This window comes from Bombina bombina, chromosome 2, assembly GCF_027579735.1.
Source record: "Bombina bombina isolate aBomBom1 chromosome 2, aBomBom1.pri, whole genome shotgun sequence".
Taxonomy (NCBI): Eukaryota; Metazoa; Chordata; class Amphibia; order Anura; family Bombinatoridae; genus Bombina; species Bombina bombina.
Window position 1 is genome coordinate 524,299,850 of NC_069500.1, and position 19,600 is coordinate 524,319,449.

A 19,600-nucleotide genomic window follows, 5' to 3' on the forward strand; every position below is an offset into this window, starting at 1 on the left:
ACCTTATTAGACTCCTGGACAACATCCGCTTTAGAAAAAGTTGGCTCAGAAAAAATCTTTTCCCTATAATTTAAAGTCCTCTCAATACATAAGGAACAGAAAGGGATTGGTGGTTCCACATTAGCATAAAAACACAAGGAGCAAGTGACATCTTGCAAGGCCCCTTTGTCCATTCTGATTCACAACAACACAATTATGAATTAAAAACTTTAATTTTGTTACAAAAAATTTTAAATGCAAAAAAATGTTATTGTGCCTTTAAATTTTAAAATGTAAGTTTTTTTTTATTTTTATTTTACTGCGTATGTAAAAACATACTTAAAAGACTAGCAAAAAATGACACCCCTACACCTCAGCAGCCTTGCTGAGGTGCCTACCTGACCTCAAGACCTGAGAACCTCTTATCTCTCTTGGTAACGATCGGGACTCGCCAGGGGGTTTAAGAGGTCCTCTCCCTCCCATAGACCTGTGAAAAAGAAGAAATTCCTGAGTAAATATCCCTCAGGTTTTCAGGGATTAGGGCAGCATCAACATATGGGAGGTGCAGTGAGAATTATGTCCCACCAGTTCCCATTGCTCTAAAGTCACCAATGCCCTACTGAAGATACTGATATGGACTACGGCTACACCCTAGAACAAAGCAGCACAATCTTGTACTACTTTAAATATAATAAACTCTTGATTGAAGAATCTTTTCTAACACCTCACTTTACCACCTCCTAGCACTAACGTAGGCAAAGAGAATGACTGGGGTGGGTGGGGAAGGGAGGAGCTATTTAACAGCTTTGTTGTGGTGCTCTTTGCCGCCTCCTGCTGACCAGGAGGTGAATATCCCATTAGTAATTAAAGATGATCCGTGGATTTATCGTGTCATTTAAAAAGAAACCTAAACTACCCATTGCCCCTAAAGGGGCATTGCCCTTAAAAGGGCATTCAGCTCTTTTATTATCGGTTATTTGTAGAGCGCCAACAGATTCCGCAGCGCTATAAACATAGGTGGATTACAAGGAAACATTTATAGGGATCCGATGGGTAGAGGACCCTGCCAAGAGTCACACTGTTGTAGTCGGCTATAAAGAAGGTGATCTGCAAACAGTATGGCTCTTAGGCTTACATGCTAAGGAGGTTCAAGGGGATAGCAATGGAGGAGAGTAAATGGTATAAAGAAAGGTTAGTGTAGGTTGTATGCATCCCTGAACAGTAGAGTCTTTAGGGAGCGCTTAAACTAGGGGAGAGTCTTGTGGTGCGAGGCAGAGAGTTCCACAAGATGGGAGCCAGTCTGGAGAAGTCCTGTAAGCGGGAGTGTGAGGAGGTAACAAGAGAAGAGTAGGAGGTCATGAGCAGAGCGAAGGGGACAGGAGGGAGAGTATCTGGAGACAAGGTCTGAGATATAGGGGGGAGCAATGCAGTTGAGGGCTTTGTATGTCAGTGTGAGAATTTTGTGTTTAATCCTGGAGGCAAGAGAAAGCTAGTGAAGGGCTTGGCAGAGAGGTGCAGCAGATGAACAACGTGTAAGGAAGATGAGCCGGGCAGAGACATTCATTATGGATTGTAAAGCATCTATGCGGCAGCTGGGGAGACCAGAGAGGACATAGTTGCAGTTATCGAGGCGGGAAAGGATTAGAGAGTGGATTAAAATCTTAGTTGTGCCTTTTGTAAGGAAATGTCTAATTTTAGAGTTTTTTTTTTTTATGGTGGAAGTGGCAGGATTTAGCAAAGGACTGAATGTGAGGCGTGAAAGAAAGATCTGAGTCAAGTGTGACCCTAAGACATCGGGCATGCAGGGTAGGGGTAATGATGGAGTTGTTGACAGTTATAGAGAGATTGGGTGTGGAGATTTTGGAGGTAAAATAAAGAGCTCAGTTTTAGAGAGATTTAGCTTGAGGTAGTGAGAGGATATCCAGGAATAGATGCGAGAAAGACAGACAGTGACACGGGTTATAGGTCTGGTGCAGAGAAGTAGATTTGGGTGTCGTCTGCATACAAATGATATTGGAACCCGTGGGACTTTATTAGGGAACCTAATGATGAGGTGTAGATTGAGAAGAGAAGGGAACTGAGGACAGAGCCTAGTGGTACCCCAACAGAAAGTGGTGATGGGGCAGAGGAGGCCCCAGAAAAGGCTACACTAAAGGTACGGTTTAACAGATGGGAAGAGAACCACAAGAGGGCTGTGTCACAAATGCCTGCCTTAAAAGAGCAATTTGCTCTTTTTACATCCCATTAAATCCCTAATCATAAATTTAAAAAAAAAAAAAAAAAAAAAAATCCTAAGACTAAGCCCCAGATAGGTTCTCACCGTTCCTGAAGTCCGGCGGAGGTGGTCTTCTTCCAGGCGGCTCCGTCATCTTCTATCTTAGTCCTGTGCGGAGGTGGTGCGGAGCTATCTTCCGTGATGTGCGGATCCGGAGCAGCGATCCTCGGCGGCGTCGAGGCTCCTCTTCATCCGATGTCCGTCGCACACTGAAAATTAAATGCAAGGTACCACATTCAATTTGGTGTACCTTGCATTCCTATTGGCTGAAATTTTGAAATCAGCCAATAGGATTAGAGCTACTGAAATCCCATTGGTTGTTCAAATCAGCCAATAGGATGAGAGCTACTGAAACCTTATTGGCTGATTTGAACAGCCAATGGGATTTCAGTAGCTCTCATCCTATTGGCTGATTTTAAAATTTTAGCCAATAGGAATGCAAGGTACCCCAATAAATATGGGGTACCTTGCATTCAATCTTCAGTGTGCAATGGACAATCGCATGAAGAGGAACCTCCACGCCGCTGAGGATCCGTGCATCAGGGAATCCAGCTCCGCGCTGCCTTCGCTCTTGATGAAGATAGAAGATGATGGAGCCACCTGGAAGAAGACCTCTGCCGGACTTCAGGAACGGTGAGTACCTATTAGGGGCTTAGTATTAGTATTTTTTTTTTTATTATTATTTAAGATTAGGGATTTAATGGGCTGTAAAAGAGCTAAATGCCCTTTTAAGGGCAATGCCCATTCAAATGCCGCTTTAGGGGCAATGGGTGGTTTTTTTTTTTTTTTTTAGTGTTAGGTTTTTTTCTTTTGGGGGGTTTGGTGGGTGGGGGTTTTTTACTGTTGGGGGGACTTAGTATTGTTTTTTAAATGTTAAAGGGCTGTTTAACTTAAATCAATGTCCTACAAAAGGCCATTTTAAGGGCTATTGGTAGTTTAGTTTAGAGGGTGTTTTGATTTTGGGGAGCTTTATTATTTTCATAGGGATTAGGTTTATCTAAGTGTAACTTAGTATTGATGTTAATTTAGGGGGTGTTAGGTTAGGGGGCTTAGTAATTTATTTGCGTTGGCGTTTTAGGAGTTAATAGGTTAATTAGGTTTTTTGCGATGTGGGGGTTTGGTGGTTTAGGGGTTAATAGGTTAATTAGTTTTTTGCAATGTGGGGGTTTAGGGATTAATTAGGTTTATAGCGATGTGGGGGGTTTGTCTGTTTAGGGGTTAATTAGGTTTATTGCAATGTGGGGGTTTGGTGGTTCAGGGGTTAATATTTTAATTGTTTGCGGATTAGGGGTTAATTACTTTATTATTTTGCGATGTGGGGGTTTGCAGTTTAGGTGTGTGTTAATACTTTATGTGGGAGGTTAGGTGGTTTTTTTTTTTGGTTATACTTCGTGCGGTAAGTTACGTGTTTTTTTATTTCTTGTGGCCGGTTACGTGTTTTATCGTTATTTTGTGCGGGCGTTTGCATTTTTTTAAATGGCTTCGGGTTTGCCTACGCTGCATCCAGGTGAATTCCGAAAATGGCAGGATGGTGAAAGAATCCACCGGGATGCAGCTTTTTTGGTTGTGCGCGCAGGCAACATTCTTTTGGCTGCCTCGCGCAGCCAACATTGCTTTTGCAATGCCAACAGCGACGGACGCTTTGTAAATGCAATTATAGTATAGGTAGGTCAGTACAACAGAAGACAATTATAGAACGGTAAAAGTTCTTACATAAAGCAGGAGTGGTCCATTACATGACCACCTTTGCATTTTTTTTTTAATTTTAAGTGCCTTGTCCCTCTCTTCTCCCCATTTGCAACACATGAAGTGTTCATATTTTCTGCATATAACTTACTCCTTATTGTGTTAATATAGTCTTTGGTCCCCCTCCTCCTCCCTTTCAAGTTTGACTGCAATCAGGAATAAAGTATGCACATGTTTTAGTCACTTTGCCAACAACTTTGCTATAGATTGATCCTCTAGATCTGCTTGAAAATGTTTGTTTAAAAAGATACATAATCCCTTTTATTATTTATTCCCCAGTTTTGCACAACCAACACTGTTATATTAATACTTTTTACCTTTGTGATTACCTTGTATCTAAGCCTCTGCGGACTGCACCCTTATCTCAATTCTTTTGACATTTAGCCAATCTGTGCTGACTCATAAACAAAAACTCCACGGGCACAATGTTATCTATATGGCACACATGAAATAGAGATGTCTAGCTGTGAAACTCAAAATGAACTGAAATAAGAGGCGGCCTTCAAGGACTTAGAAATTAACATATGAGCCTACCTAGGTTTAGCTCTTAACAAAGAATACCAAGAGAACAAAGTAAATGTTATGATAAAAGTAAATTGGAAAATTGCCTTCTGCAAGTCCCCTGTACATAAGGTTATTGATCTAATGACCCTTGCACTTATTTTTAACCCCTTAAAATCACACCCCAATACAAAGACCAGCGACCTACAGGGTACGTCGCTTGTCTTTAAGGGGTTAAATACCATAGCAGACGTTATTCTGTGAAACAATGCAATGCCCTTATATTGTGTTAAATGTGAAGTCTTTGTTTTCTCTTGAGAAAAAGCATCAACAGGAATAATAGTTTGTTCTAATAGAATATGGTCTTTTCACCATCTTTTGTATTATTTAAAGGAACATAAAGGAGTGTATAGTAATGTCAGTGTTAATATTGCACTATTGGTGGATCGTCTGTTCAGTCCCCATGTTGATTCATATAGCTGCTTGTATAAATTACCTCCTGTTTCCACGTATGTTGTCCTCACTAATTTCTTCTTCTGTTTTAGCCTCTGATGGATAATTTAGAATCTCAAACTTATGAGGTTTTTGAAAAAGATCCAGTGAAATATTCTCAGTACCAGCAGGTGAGATATCTGAATAAAGTTGGTGAGTATGCTGTTTCACCCTCTATATGGGGTATATTTTACATAATTTTGTTACAAAACTATTGGGGATGGAGTATCAGGACATATCCTAGTGTGTTGCCTGCTTACTGAATTAATAAATTGCATGGATGTATTTGTTGATGACTCGTTTAATACTCCTATGTTTCTTTTCCAGGCAGTGTATAAATGTTTGCTGGATAGAGTCCCAGAGGAAGAGAGAGAAACTAACATCCAGTGAGTAACTTGACTTGCCCTGTAAAATCACAAGGTTCCGTATGAATTGCTTAGTAATTTCCCATCCCTGTAGAGTGCTGATGGTGCTTGGAGCTGGAAGAGGTCCCCTAGTAAATGCATCACTCCGAGCTGCCAAGCAAGCAGAGCGCAGGATAAAAGTATACGCTGTGGAGAAAAATCCTAATGCAGTCATTACGTGAGTATTGGCCCTAAAGTCGTTCTTGCTTCAGACTGCTTATCCTTTTTCCTTAATATATAATTCTCTTCTAGTCTGAATAGTTAGAAGTCGTGCTTTTTTGGTCACGTAGTCCTTGTTCAGTCTTCATACAACTTTGTTTTGCTGCTATTAGATTGGAGTGCTGGCGCTATGAGGAATGGGGCAGCCAAGTGACAGTGGTCTCCAGTGACATGAGAGAATGGATTGCACCTGAGAAAGCAGATATAATTGTCAGTGAACTCTTGGGCTCTTTTGGGGACAATGAGCTGTCTCCGGAGTGTTTAGATGGAGCGCAAAAATTCATGAAAGGTTATTTCTAAATTTTCTTGCTCACTTCGTTATCCTAAGTTGTGCTCTTTCATGATCATTATTATTTCTCGTTCTCTTTACACAGATGATGGTGTTAGTATACCTGGGGAATATACTTCATATCTCGCTCCAATCTCTTCATCAAAGCTTTATAATGAGGTGCGGGCTTGCAGAGAAAAGGACAAAGACCCTGAGGTAAGCAAGTATACACACACAAAATATAGGTTGGCTTGTTACAGAAATAATCTACCAAAGCTACACTAATCTGTTTAAGGGATGGTTAATTTTTCAGGAGTATAAAACTTTTTGCTCTTGGACACAGCTGGTTTATATATTGCAATACATGAGCTTTTAAGACCTCAGTTTCTTCTTTAAATGTATATGGTTTAATAAGTAGGCACCTCTTGTTATGCCTATGTAGTAGTGGATTTTTATGTTGGATTAATGGACATGGAACCCAGTTTTCTTTCCAATGGCATGGAGAGTCCACAAATTCATTCATTACTGTTGCAAATTCAACACCTGGGCACCAGGAGGAGGCAGACACACCCCAGACAAAGCATTAAGTATCCATCCCACTTTCCATACTCCCTCAGTCATTCTTTGCCTCTGTAACTTGGAGGAAGGGGAAGATGGTGCTCAGAAGAAAATTGGAGTTAAGTCCAATGGGTAGTTTCCCTTCAAGATAGGGCTTGGGTTAATATTGTGTCCATGTAAAACTCTTAGGAAGATTATTGTTAGCTGCTGGATATTGCAGGGATCTTCTTTGTCCTCCTTCCAGCAATCTGTGCTAACACCCTCACCTGGCAACCAGTGTTGGCTTACACTGCTTTCCTTTCTACTTCAGGTCCCTATCAAATGTGGATATGAAGCTTTCAGACCTGGAAGTGCTGTGTCTGCTTCACAGCAAAGACCCTGGAGGATAAAGTCCTTTATTTTTATTTATTAAGACCTGTCCCTTGGGGGTATGTTTGCCTCAGGGAGAGGGGGACTTTTATAGGTGACCATCTGGCACCTGGTCTAATGACGTTGGTTATTTCCTCTGCTGAGGATATCTTGTTGACTTAGAGCAATCTGGAGTTCCGTGCTCTTATGTAGGCTTCATGTGAGCAGCAGGGCTAGCCGACCCTCCTCAGAGGGTATAAGGCATTGGGAGGGCCCCCGCATGCACTGCTTCTTTAAGTATGGTAAGACAGTGGGGTGTCAGACTTTCAATGGCCCTGATCGCTCTGCCGCCTTTGTACTCGTAGCCCAGTTAGAGCATGCACTTATGGAAACGTTTGTGGGCTTTTATTTTAATGGAGCTTCTAATGTTAAGCTCTCTGAGGCTGTTACGTTTTTAATTTACAGCTGCGACACCTCAGACTACTCACAGGAAGAGGAGGCTACCGCAGCCTGAGTGATGTGTTCCATTTACCTTGTATAAAGAGGTGCATGTTTTACTTTGCATTTTGAGGCGTTCGCAATGTGTGCCTTTTATTTCAGGCTAATCTTACTGTTGGCAGCGCCATTTTAACTGTTAGGCTGAGGTGCGCACTTAAAGACTGCCCTTCCTGCTATGAAGATAAACAATCCGGTTAGCAAATACAAATCTTTTTGGCAAGGTGGGAAGAGGACCCTTGGCCTTTATTTTTGGGGCTCAATAGGATATTTTGTTCTTAGTCCTTTGTTTACTCTCTTGATCGCGGTGCGCAGATAGCACAGTTTTCGTGCGCTTTATTGCTATGAGGAGAAAAGTACTGATGGCTTTTTTTTTTTTTTTAATTTACAAGTTTGGAGCAGTTCCAGGGTGGCTTCCTTGCATTTAGGTTGGGCCGCTGCAAAGTCCTAACGGTTATCCTGATGTGATTGGGACTGATGTATAGGAAGGGCTTACTCATTTTTCTTCTATATACTTGTGTAGACTACTATGTATTTTATCTTCTTTAAGGTATTTAACCCCTTAACGACCGACGACGTACGCCATACGTCCTCAAAAATATTACAGTTAACGACCGAGGACGTATGGCGTACGTAGTCGGTCTGGAAAGCAGCTGGAAGCGATCCTGATCACTTCCAGCTGCTTTCCGGTTATTGCAGGATTCCTCGATATCAAGGCATCCTGCAATAACAATTTTTACCCCTCCGGTGCAGAAAGAGCCACTCTGTGGCCCTCTCTGCGCCTGACATCGATGGCCGCATTCGTTGGTGGGAGCTGAAGTGGCAGGCAGGTGGACGGCCATCGATGGCTTCTAAGTCAGAGAGGGGGGCGGGATCGCCGGGGGCGTCGTGCACGGGAGGCGGCGGGGGCGTGCACCTGGAGAGAGCGGGTGGGAACCGCTACATTACAGATTTTTTTTTTTATATATAAGTGGGAGAAAGGGGGAATAAAATCCCCACAAAAAGTAATCTAAGGGATCTGGGAGGGGTGGGGGGTTGGTCTTGGTGGGGGGAGGGAAGCTACACTACAGAAAAAACAATAAAATAAAACTTTTTTTTTTTTTTTTTGCAAACTGGGTACTGGCAAACAGCTGCCAGTACCCAAGATGGCCCCCAATAAGGTAGAGGGGGAGGGTTAGATAGCTGTTTTTGGGGGGATCAGGGAGGTTGGAGGCAGCAGCATATGTAAATATGCTAAAAAAAAAAAAGATAAAAAAAAAAAAAGATACCTTTTTATTTTAGTACTTAAGTTTAGTTTACTTAAGATGGCAGGGACAATTGTGGGGTGGGGGAGGGAAGATAGCTCTTTGGGAGGGATCAGGGGGTCTGATGTGTCAGGTGGGAAGCTGATCTCTACCCTAAAGCTAAAATTAACCCTGCAAGCTCCCTATAAGCTACCTAATTAACCCCTTCACTGCTGGGCATAATTCACGTGTTGTGCGCAGTGGCATTTAGCGGCCTTGTAATTATCAAAAAGCAACACCAAAGCCATATATGTCTGCTATTTCTGAACAAAGGGGATCCCAGAGAAGCATTTACAACCATTTGTGCCATAATTGCACAAAATGTTTGTAAATGATTTCAGTGAGAAACCTAAAATTTGGAAAAATGTAACTTTTTTTTTTTTTTCTCTTGTAAGGTGTATCCAGTCCACGGATTCATCATTTACTTGTGGGATATTCTCCTTCCCAACAGGAAGTGGCAAAGAAAGCACACAGCAGAGCTGTCCATATAGCTCCCCCTCTAGCTCCACCCCCCAGTCATTTTTTTTGCTGGCTCTAAGCAATCGGAAGGGTAAAGTGAATGTGGTGTTAGAATTGTAGTTTTTATCTTCTACAAGCAAAAGTTTGTTATTTTAAATGGTACCGGTGTGTACTATTTACTCTCTAGCAGAAAGTAGATGATGATTTTAGCATGTTGTAACTAAAATCCACTGCTGTTCCCACAAAGGACTGAGGAGTACAAGAAAACTTCAGTTGGGGGGAACGGTTTGCAGGTTAAGCTGCAATAAGGTATGTTCAGTCATTTATTTCTAGACAAGACTGTGATAATGCTGGAAAAGACTGACAAGATTCCCATGAGGGAAGGGTAAGCTGTATTCAGAGACTATGTATGGAATTGCTAGCTTACATTACAGGGCTAATTTATGCTGGTTGACACTGCTTAATGACAAACGGTTTTATTAGAAAAATATCGTTTTGGAGACACTTTGAAGGTTCCTTGGGGTTTTCTTTCAGGGGTTGTTACCCACATGGCTATTATTAAAACACTTAGGAGTGTTTCTTTAGGCCCCACAGCACAGGAGTAAGGTGGGAGGGGCCTAATTTCTCCAACATAGGTGTGTCCGGTCCACGGCGTCATCCTTACTTGTGGGATATTCTCCTCCCCAATAGGAAATGGCAAAGAGCCCAGCAAAGCTGGTCACATGATCCCTCCTAGGCTCCGCCTTCCCCAGTCATTCTCTTTGCCGTTGTACAGGCAACATCTCCACGGAGATGGCTTAGAGTTTTTTGGTGTTTAAATGTAGTTTTTATTCTTCAATCAAGAGTTTGTTATTTTAAAATAGTGCTGGTATGTACTATTTACTCTGAAACAGAAAAGAGATGAAGATTTCTGTTTGTAAGAGGAAAATGATTTTAGCAACCGTTACTAAAATCGATGGCTGTTTCCACACAGGACTGTTGAGAGGAATTAACTTCAGTTGGGGGAAACAGTGAGCAGACTTTTGCTGCTTGTGGTATGACACATTTCTAACAAGACTTGGTAATGCTGGAAGCTGTCATTTTCCCTATGGGATCCGGTAAGCCATTTTTATTAAATAAGAATAAAGGGCTTCACAAGGGCTTTAAAGACTGGTAGACATTTTTCTGGGCTAAAACGATTGATTTATAAGCATTTTTAATACTTCATAGCTTTGAGGAGTTATTTTATTCTTGGGAATTGTGTAAAATAACCGGCAGGCACTGTATTGGACAACTTTTTCACTGGGGGCCTTCTCTAATCATAGGCAGAGCCTCATTTTCGCGCCTCTATTGCGCAGTTGTTTTTGGGAAGCAAGGCATGCAGATGCATGTGTGAGGAGCTCAGATACATAGAAAAAGCTTACTGAAGGCGTCATTTGGTATCGTATTCCCCTTTGGGCTTGGTTGGGTCTCAGCTGTATAGGGGTTAAATATAAAAACGGCTCCGGTTCCGTTATTTTAAGAGTTAAAGCTTTCAAATTTGGTGTGCAATACTTTTAAGGCTTTAAGACACTGTGGTGAAATTTTGAACAATTCCTTCATACTTTTTCACATTTTCAGTAATAAAGTGTGTTCAGTTTAAAATTTAAAGTGACAGTAACGGTTTTATTTTAAAACGTTTTTTGTACTTTGTTATCAAGTTTATGCCTGTTTAACATGTCTGAACTATCAGATAGACTATGTTCTGTATGTGAGGAAGCCAAGGTTCCTTCTCATTTAAATAGATGTGATTTATGTGACACAAAATTTAGAGAAAATGATGCCCAAGATGATTCCTCAAGTGAGGGGAGTAAGCATGGTACTGCATCATCCCCTCCTTCGTCTACGCCAGTCTTGCCCACACAGGAGGCCCCTAGTACATCTAGTGCGCCAATACTCCTTACTATGCAACAATTAACGGCTGTAATGGATAATTCTATCAAAAACATTTTAGCCAAAATGCCCACTTATCAGCGACTGCTCTGTTTTAGAAAATACTGAAGAGCATGAGGACGCTGATAATGGTTCTGAAATGCCCCTACACCAGTCTGAGGGGGCCAGGGAGGTTTTGTCTGAGGGAGAAATTTCAGATTCAGGGAAAATTTCTCAACAAGCTGAACCTGATGTGATTACATTCAAATTTAAATTGGAACATCTCTGCGCTCTGCTTAAGGAGGTGTTATCTACTCTGGATGATTGTGAGAATTTGGTCATTCCAGAGAAATTATGTAAGATGGACAAGTTCCTAGAGGTCCCGGGGCCCCCCGAAGCTTTTCCTATACCCAAGCGGGTGGCGGACATTGTAAACAAAGAATGGGAAAGGCCCGGCATACCTTTTGTCCCTCCCCCTATATTTAAGAAATTGTTTCCTATGGTCGACCCCAGAAAGGACTTATGGCAGACAGTCCCCAAGGTCGAGGGGGCGGTTTCTACTCTAAACAAACGCACTACTATCCCTATAGAAGATAGTTGTGCTTTCAAAGATCCTATGGATAAAAAATTAGAGGGTTTGCTTAAAAAGATGTTTGTTCAGCAAGGTTACCTTCTACAACCAATTTCATGCATTGTTCCTGTCACTACAGCAGCGTGTTTCTGGTTCGATGAACTAGAAAAGTCGCTCAATAAAGATTCTTCTTATGAGGAGATTATGGACAGAATTCATGCTCTCAAATTCGCTAACTCTTTTACTTTAGACGCCACTTTGCAATTGGCTAGATTAGCGGCGAAAAATTCAGGGTTTGCTATTGTGGCGCGCAGAGCGCTTTGGCTAAAATCTTGGTCAGCGGATGCGTCTTCCAAGAACAAATTGCTTAACATACCTTTCAAGGGGAAAACGCTGTTTGGCCCTGACTTGAAAGAGATTATTTCTGATATCACTGGGGGTAAGGGCCACGCCCTTCCTCAGGATAGGTCTTTCAAGGCTAAAAATAAACCAAATTTTCGTCCCTTTCGCAGAAACGGACCAGCCCCAAGTGCTACATCCTCTAAGCAAGAGGGTAATACTTCTCAAACCAAGCCAGCCTGGAGGCCAATGCAAGGCTGGAACAAAGGTAAGCAGGCCAAGAAACCTGCCACTGCTACCAAGACAGCATGAGATGTTGGCCCCCGATCCGGGACCGGATCTGGTGGGGGGCAGATTTTCTCTCTTCGCTCAGGCTTGGGCAAGAGATGTTCTGGATCCTTGGGCGCTAGAAATAGTCTCCCAAGGTTATCTTCTGGAATTCAAGGAGCTTCCCCCAAGGGGGAGGTTCCACAGGTCTCAATTGTCTTCAGACCACATAAAAAGACAGGCATTCTTACATTGTGTAGAAGACCTGTTAAAAATGGGAGTGATTCATCCTGTTCCATTAGGAGAACAAGGGATGGGATTCTACTCCAATCTGTTCATAGTTCCCAAAAAAGAGGGAACATTCAGACCAATCTTAGATCTCAAGATCCTAAACAAGTTTCTCAAGGTTCCATCGTTCAAAATGGAAACCATTCGGACAATTCTTCCTTCCATCCAGGAAGGTCAATTCATGACCACGGTGGATTTAAAGGATGCGTATCTACATATTCCTATCCACAAGGAACATCATCGGTTCCTAAGGTTCGCCTTTCTGGACAAGCATTACCAGTTTGTGGCACTTCCATTCGGATTAGCCACTGCTCCAAGAATTTTCACAAAGGTACTAGGGTCCCTTCTAGCGGTGCTACGACCAAGGGGCATTGCAGTAGTACCTTACTTGGACGACATACTGATTCAAGCGTCGTCCCTACCACAAGCAAAGGCTCATACGGACATTGTCCTAGCCTTTCTCAGATCTCACGGGTGGAAAGTGAACGTAGAAAAAAGTTCTCTATCTCCGTCAACAAGAGTTCCCTTCTTGGGAACAATAATAGACTCCTTAGAAATTAGGATTTTTCTGACAGAGGCCAGAAAATCAAAACTTCTAAGCTCTTGTCAAGTACTTCATTCTGTTCTTCTTCCTTCCATAGCACAGTGCATGGAAGTAATAGGTTTGATGGTCGCGGCAATGGACATAGTTCCTTTTGCGCGAATTCATCTGAGACCATTACAACTGTGCATGCTCAGTCAGTGGAATGGGGATTATACAGACTTGTCTCCGACGATACAAGTAGATCAGAGGACCAGAGATTCACTCCGTTGGTGGCTGACCCTGGACAACCTGTCACAGGGAATGAGCTTCCGCAGACCAGAGTGGGTCATTGTCACGACCGACGCCAGTCTGGTAGGCTGGGGCGCGGTCTGGGAACCCCTGAAAGCTCAGGGTCTTTGGTCTCGGGAAGAATCTCTTCTCCCGATAAACATTCTGGAACTGAGAGCGATATTCAATGCTCTCAAGGCTTGGCCTCAGCTAGCAAAGGCCAAATTCATACGGTTTCAATCAGACAACATGACGACTGTTGCGTATATCAACCATCAGGGGGGAACAAGGAGTTCCCTGGCGATGGAAGAAGTGACCAAAATCATTCAATGGGCGGAGACTCACTCCTGCCACTTGTCTGCAATCCACATCCCAGGCGTGGAAAATTGGGAAGCGGATTTTCTGAGTCGTCAGACATTTCATCCGGGGGAGTGGGAACTCCATCCGGAAATCTTTGCCCAAATAACTCAATTGTGGGGCATTCCAGACATGGATCTGATGGCCTCTCGTCAGAACTTCAAGGTTCCTTGCTACGGGTCCAGATCCAGGGATCCCAAGGCGACTCTAGTAGATGCACTAGTAGCACCTTGGACCTTCAACCTAGCTTATGTATTCCCACCGTTTCCTCTCATCCCCAGGCTGGTAGCCAGGATCAATCAGGAGAGGGCATCGGTGATCTTGATAGCTCCTGCGTGGCCACGCAGGACTTGGTATGCAGACCTGGTGAATATGTCATCGGCTCCACCATGGAAGCTACCTTTGAGACAGGACCTTCTTGTTCAAGGTCCGTTCGAACATCCGAATCTGGTTTCACTCCAACTGACTGCTTGGAGATTGAACGCTTGATTTTATCAAAGCGAGGGTTCTCAGATTCTGTCATTGATACTCTTGTTCAGGCCAGAAAGCCTGTAACTAGAAAAATCTACCATAAAATATGGAAAAAATATATCTGTTGGTGTGAATCTAAAGGATTACCATGGAACAAGATAAAAATTCCTAAGATTCTATCCTTTCTTCAAGAAGGTTTGGAGAAAGGATTATCTGCAAGTTCTTTGAAGGGACAGATTTCTGCTTTATCTGTTTTACTTCACAAAAAGCTGGCGGCTGTGCCAGATGTTCAGGCTTTTGTTCAGGCTCTGGTTAGAATCAAGCCTGTTTACAAACCTTTGACTCCTCCTTGGAGTCTCAATTTAGTTCTTTCAGTTCTTCAGGGGGTTCCGTTTGAGCCCCTACATTCCGTTGATATCAAGTTATTATCTTGGAAAGTTTTGTTTTTGGTTGCAATTTCTTCTGCTAGAAGAGTTTCAGAGTTATCTGCTCTGCAGTGTTCTCCTCCTTATCTGGTGTTCCATGCAGATAAGGTGGTTTTGCGTACTAAACCTGGTTTTCTTCCGAAAGTTGTTTCTAACAAAAACATTAACCAGGAGATAGTCGTGCCTTCTTTGTGTCCGAATCCTGTTTCAAAGAAGGAACGTTTGTTGCACAATTTGGATGTAGTTCGTGCTCTAAAATTCTATTTAGATGCTACAAAGGATTTCAGACAAACATCTTCCTTGTTTGTTGTTTATTCTGGTAAAAGGAGAGGTCAAAAAGCAACTTCTACCTCTCTATCTTTTTGGCTTAAAAGCATCATCAGATTGGCTTATGAGACTGCCGGACGGCAGCCTCCTGAAAGAATCACAGCTCATTCCACTAGGGCCGTGGCTTCCACATGGGCCTTTAAGAACGAGGCTTCTGTTGATCAGATATGTAAGGCAGCGACTTGGTCTTCACTGCACACTTTTACCAAATTTTACAAATTTGATACTTTTGCTTCTTCTGAGGCTATTTTTGGGAGAAAGGTTTTGCAAACCGTGGTGCCTTCCATCTAGGTGACCTGATTTGCTCCCTCCCATCATCCGTGTCCTAAAGCTTTGGTATTGGTTCCCACAAGTAAGGATGACGCCGTGGACCGGACACACCTATGTTGGAGAAAACAGAATTTATGTTTACCTGATAAATTACTTTCTCCAACGGTATGTCCGGTCCACGGCCCGCCCTGGTTTTTTAATCAGGTCTGATGATTTATTTTCTTTAACTACAGTCACCACGGTATCATATGATTTCTCCTATGCAAATATTCCTCCTTTACGTCGGTCGAATGACTGGGGAAGGCGGAGCCTAGGAGGGATCATGTGACCAGCTTTGCTGGGCTCTTTGCCATTTCCTGTTGGGGAGGAGAATATCCCACAAGTAAGGATGACGCCGTGGACCGGACACACCGTTGGAGAAAGTAATTTATCAGGTAAACATAAATTCTGTTTTCGCGCCTCAGATGCGCAGTTATATTGACTAGAACTTCAGGCTGACTTCACATGGAGGGTCCTGCTACAGTTTGAGGGCCCATAAGAAGCTTTTTCCCCATAAATCTGACTTCTAAGGGAAGGTAGGGCCACAGCAGAGCTGTGGCAAGGTACTGAAGTTATTTTTACCGGTCCTTTGCTTACTATTGATCCGGTTTGGGCATTAAGGGGTTAATCGTTTTTATTGCTAGTGGTGCAATCTTACTAATGCTTTAGGCACATACTGTGAAAATTTTGAAAAGTTTGCTGCATTTTTCACTGTTTTGGAAAATTGTGTGTCTTTTTTTATCTCTTAAAGGCACAGTAACGTTTTTTTGCAAAGTGTGTTTTTATTTGATTAAAGTGTTTTCTAAGCCTGTTTGTCTTACTACTAGTCTGTTAAACATGTTTGACACCAAGGAAAATCCTTGTTCAATGTGTTTAGAAGCCATGGTGGAACCCCCTCTCAGAATGTGTCCCACTTGTACTGATATGTCTATACATTTTAAAGATTATATTGTTGCACTTAAAAATGTGGCCCAAGATGATTCTCAGACAGAAGGTAATGAGGTTAGCCCGTTAACCTCTCCCCAAGTGTCACAACCAGTTACGCCCGCTCAAGCGACGCCTAGCACCTCTAGCGCGTCTAACTCTTTTACCTTACAAGACTTGGCGGCAGTTATGGATAATACCCTCTCAGTATTTTTATCTAAACTGCCCGTGTTACCTGCAAAGCATGATAGCTCTGTTTTAAGAACAGATTATGAGCATTCTGACGCTTTAGTAGCCGTATCCGATATACACTCACAACGCTCTAAAATGGGGAAGAGGGATGTGCTGTCGGAGGGAGAAATTTCCGATTCGGGAAAGGTTGCTCCTCAGACAGACTCAGATACGTTGGCTTTTAAATTTAAACTAGAACACCTCCGCTTATTGCTCAGGGAGGTATTAGTTACTCTGGACAACTGCGACCCTATGGTGGTTCCAGAGAAATTGTGTATAATGGACAAGTACCTAGAAGTTCCTGTTTACACTGATGTGTTCCCGGTCCCTAAGAGGATTGTGGAGTATCGTTACTAGGGAGTGGGATAAACCAGGTATTCCCTTCGTTCCCCCTCCGTTTTTTAAGAAAATGTTCCCCATATCTAACCCCATACGGGACTCGTGGCAGACGGTCCCTAAGGTGGAAGGGGCTGTTTCTTCACTTGCTAAATGCACAACTATACCAATCGAAGACAGTTGTGCTTTTAAAGACCCTATGGATAAAAAATTAGAGGGTTTACTTAAGAAATTTTTTGTTCATCAAGGTTTTCTTCTCCAACCTATTTGCATGCATTGTTCCTGTAACCACTGCAGCTGCTTTCTGGTTCGAGGTGCTGGAATTTGCGCTCCAGACGGAGACCTCATATGAGGACATTATGGACAGAATTAAGGCTCTTAAGCTGGCTAATTCTTTTATCACAGATGCCGCTTTCCAACTAGCTAAGCTAGCGGCAAAAAATTCAGGTTTCGCCATTTTGGCGCGCAGGGCGCTATGGCTGAAGGCCTGGTCGGCCGATGTGTCGTCAAAATCCAAACTATTGAACATCCCTTTCAAAGGAAAGACCCTCTTCGGGCCTGAATTGAAAGAGATTATTTCAGAAATCACCGGGGGAAAAGGTCATGCTCTCCCCCAGGACAAGTCCTTCAAGGCGAAGAACAAACAAAATAATTTTCGTTCCTTTCGGAATTTCAGGAGAGGTCTCGCTTCATCCTCCCCTGCTGCAAAGCAAGAGGGTAATACTTCACAACCCAGGGCAGCCTGGAAACCTTACCAGGGCTGGAACAAGGGTAGACAGACCAAGAAGCCTGCAGCTGCCTCCAAGACAGCATGATGGGGTAGCCCCAGATCCGGGACCGGATCTAGTAGGGGGCAGACTCTCTCTTCGCTCAGGCCTGGGCAAGAGACTTACACGATCCCTCGCCTTAGAGATTGTATCCTAGGGATATCTTCTAGAATTCAAGGACTCCCCTCCAAGGGGAAGGTTCCATATTTCTCGTCTGTCTACAGACATGACAAAGAAAGAGGCGTTCTTACGCTATGTAGAAGACCTACATACAATGGGAGTGATCCACCCAGTTCCATTTGCGGAACAAGGGCTAGGGTTTTACTCAAACCTGTTTGTGGTTCCCAAAAAGAAGGAACTTTCAGACCAATCCTGGATCTCAAAATTCTAAACAAATTCCTCAGAGTCCCATCATTCAAGATGGAGACCATTCGGACAATCTTGCCAATGATCCCGGAGGGTCAATATATGACTACCGTGGATCTAAAGTATGCGTATCTTCACATTCCTATCCACAAAGATCATCACCAGTTTCTCAGGTTCGCCTTTCTGGACAAGCATCAGTTTGTGGCTCTCCCTTTCGGGTTGGCCACTGCTCCCAGAATTTTCACAAAGGTGCTAGGGTCCCTCCTGGCGGTGCTAAGACCGCGGGGCATAGCAGTGGCTCCTTATCTAGACGATATCTTAATTCATGCGTCGACTTTCCAAAGAGCCAAGTCTCACATGGAAATTGTAGTGGCCTTTCTGAGGTCTCACGGGTGGAAGGTGAACATCAAAAAGAGTTCTCTCTCCCCCCTCACAAGAGTTCCATTCCTAGGAACCCTAATAGACTCTGTAGAAATGAAAATATTTCTGACGGAGGTCAGAAAGTTAAAACTCTTAACTACTTGCCGAGCTCTTCATTCCATTCCTCGGCCATCTGTAGCTCAGTGCATGGAGACAATCGGACTAATGGTAGCGGCCATGGACATAGTCTTTTTTGCACGGATACACCTCAGACCACTGCAACTGTGCATGCTCAAACAGTGGAATGGAGATTATGCAGATTTGTCTCCTCAAATACAGTTGGACCAGGGGACAGAGATTCTCTTCTGGTGGTTGTCTCAGGATCACCTGTCTCAGGGAATGTGTTTCTGCAGACCAGAGTGGATCATCGTAACGACCGACGCCAGTCTGTTGGGCTGGGGTGCAGTCTGGGACTCCCTGAAAGCTCAGGGCTTATGGTCTCGGGAAGAAGCTCTTCTCCCGATAAACATTCTGGAACTGAGGGCGATATTTAACGCGCTTCAGGCATGGCCTCAGCTAGCTGCGGCCAAATTCATCAGATTTTAGTCGGACAACATCACGACTGTAGCTTATGTCAATCATCAAGGCGGAACAAGGAGTTCCCTAGCAATGATGGAAGTAACCAAAATAATCAGATGGGCGGAGAATCACTCTTGCCATCGCTCAGCAATTCACATCCCAGGAGTAGACAACTGGGAGGCGGATTTTCTAAGTCGTCAGACTTTTCACCCGGGGGAGTGGGAACTCCATCCGGAGGTATTTGCCCAGCTGACTCAGTTATGGGGCACTCCAGAATTGGATCTGATGGCGTCTCGTCAGAACACCAAACTTCCTCTTTACGGGCCCAGGTCCCGGGATACCCAGGCGGTGCTGATAGATGCTCTAGCAGCGCCTTGGTCCTTCAATCTGGCTTATGTTTTTCCTCAGTTTCCTCTCCTCCCTCGTCTGGTTGCCAGAATCAAGCAGGAGAGGGCTTCAGTGATTCTAATAGCGCCTGCGTGGCCACGCAGGACCTGGTATGCAGACCTAGTGGACATGTCATCTGTGCCACCATGGACGCTACCAATGAGGCAGGACCTTCTAATACAAGGTCATTTCAAGCATCCAAATCTAATTTCTCTGCGTCTGACTGCTTGGAGATTGAACGCCTAATTTTATGAAAGCGTGGTTTCTCCGAGTCGGTTATTGATACCCTGATTCAGGCTAGAAAGCCTGTCACCAGGAAAATCTACCATAAAATTTGGCGAAAATATCTTTTTTGGTGCGAATCCAAGGGTTACTCATGGAGTAAGGTTAGGATTCCCAGGATTTTGTCCTTTCTCCAAGGAGGATTGGAGAAAGGATTATCAGCTAGTTCCTTAAAGGGACAGATTTCTGCTTTGTCTATTCTTTTACACAAACTTTTGGCAGAGGTACCAGACGTTCAAGCGTTTAGTCAGGCTTTAGTCAGAATCAAGCCTGTTTTATAGACCTG

At 43.4% G+C, this 19,600-nt stretch overlaps 1 protein-coding gene across 1 annotated transcript in view; it reads left to right on the forward strand.

The window, feature by feature from the left end:
* PRMT5 (protein arginine methyltransferase 5) overlaps positions 1–19,600 on the forward strand; it is a 106,983-nt gene that overhangs the window by 51,769 nt on the left and 35,614 nt on the right. The window contains exons 9-13 of the mRNA XM_053702305.1: positions 5,047–5,124; positions 5,321–5,379; positions 5,453–5,575; positions 5,730–5,905; positions 5,991–6,100. Coding sequence (XP_053558280.1) covers positions 5,047–5,124; positions 5,321–5,379; positions 5,453–5,575; positions 5,730–5,905; positions 5,991–6,100 — 546 coding nt within the window. The remainder of the gene's footprint in view (positions 1–5,046; positions 5,125–5,320; positions 5,380–5,452; positions 5,576–5,729; positions 5,906–5,990; positions 6,101–19,600) is intronic.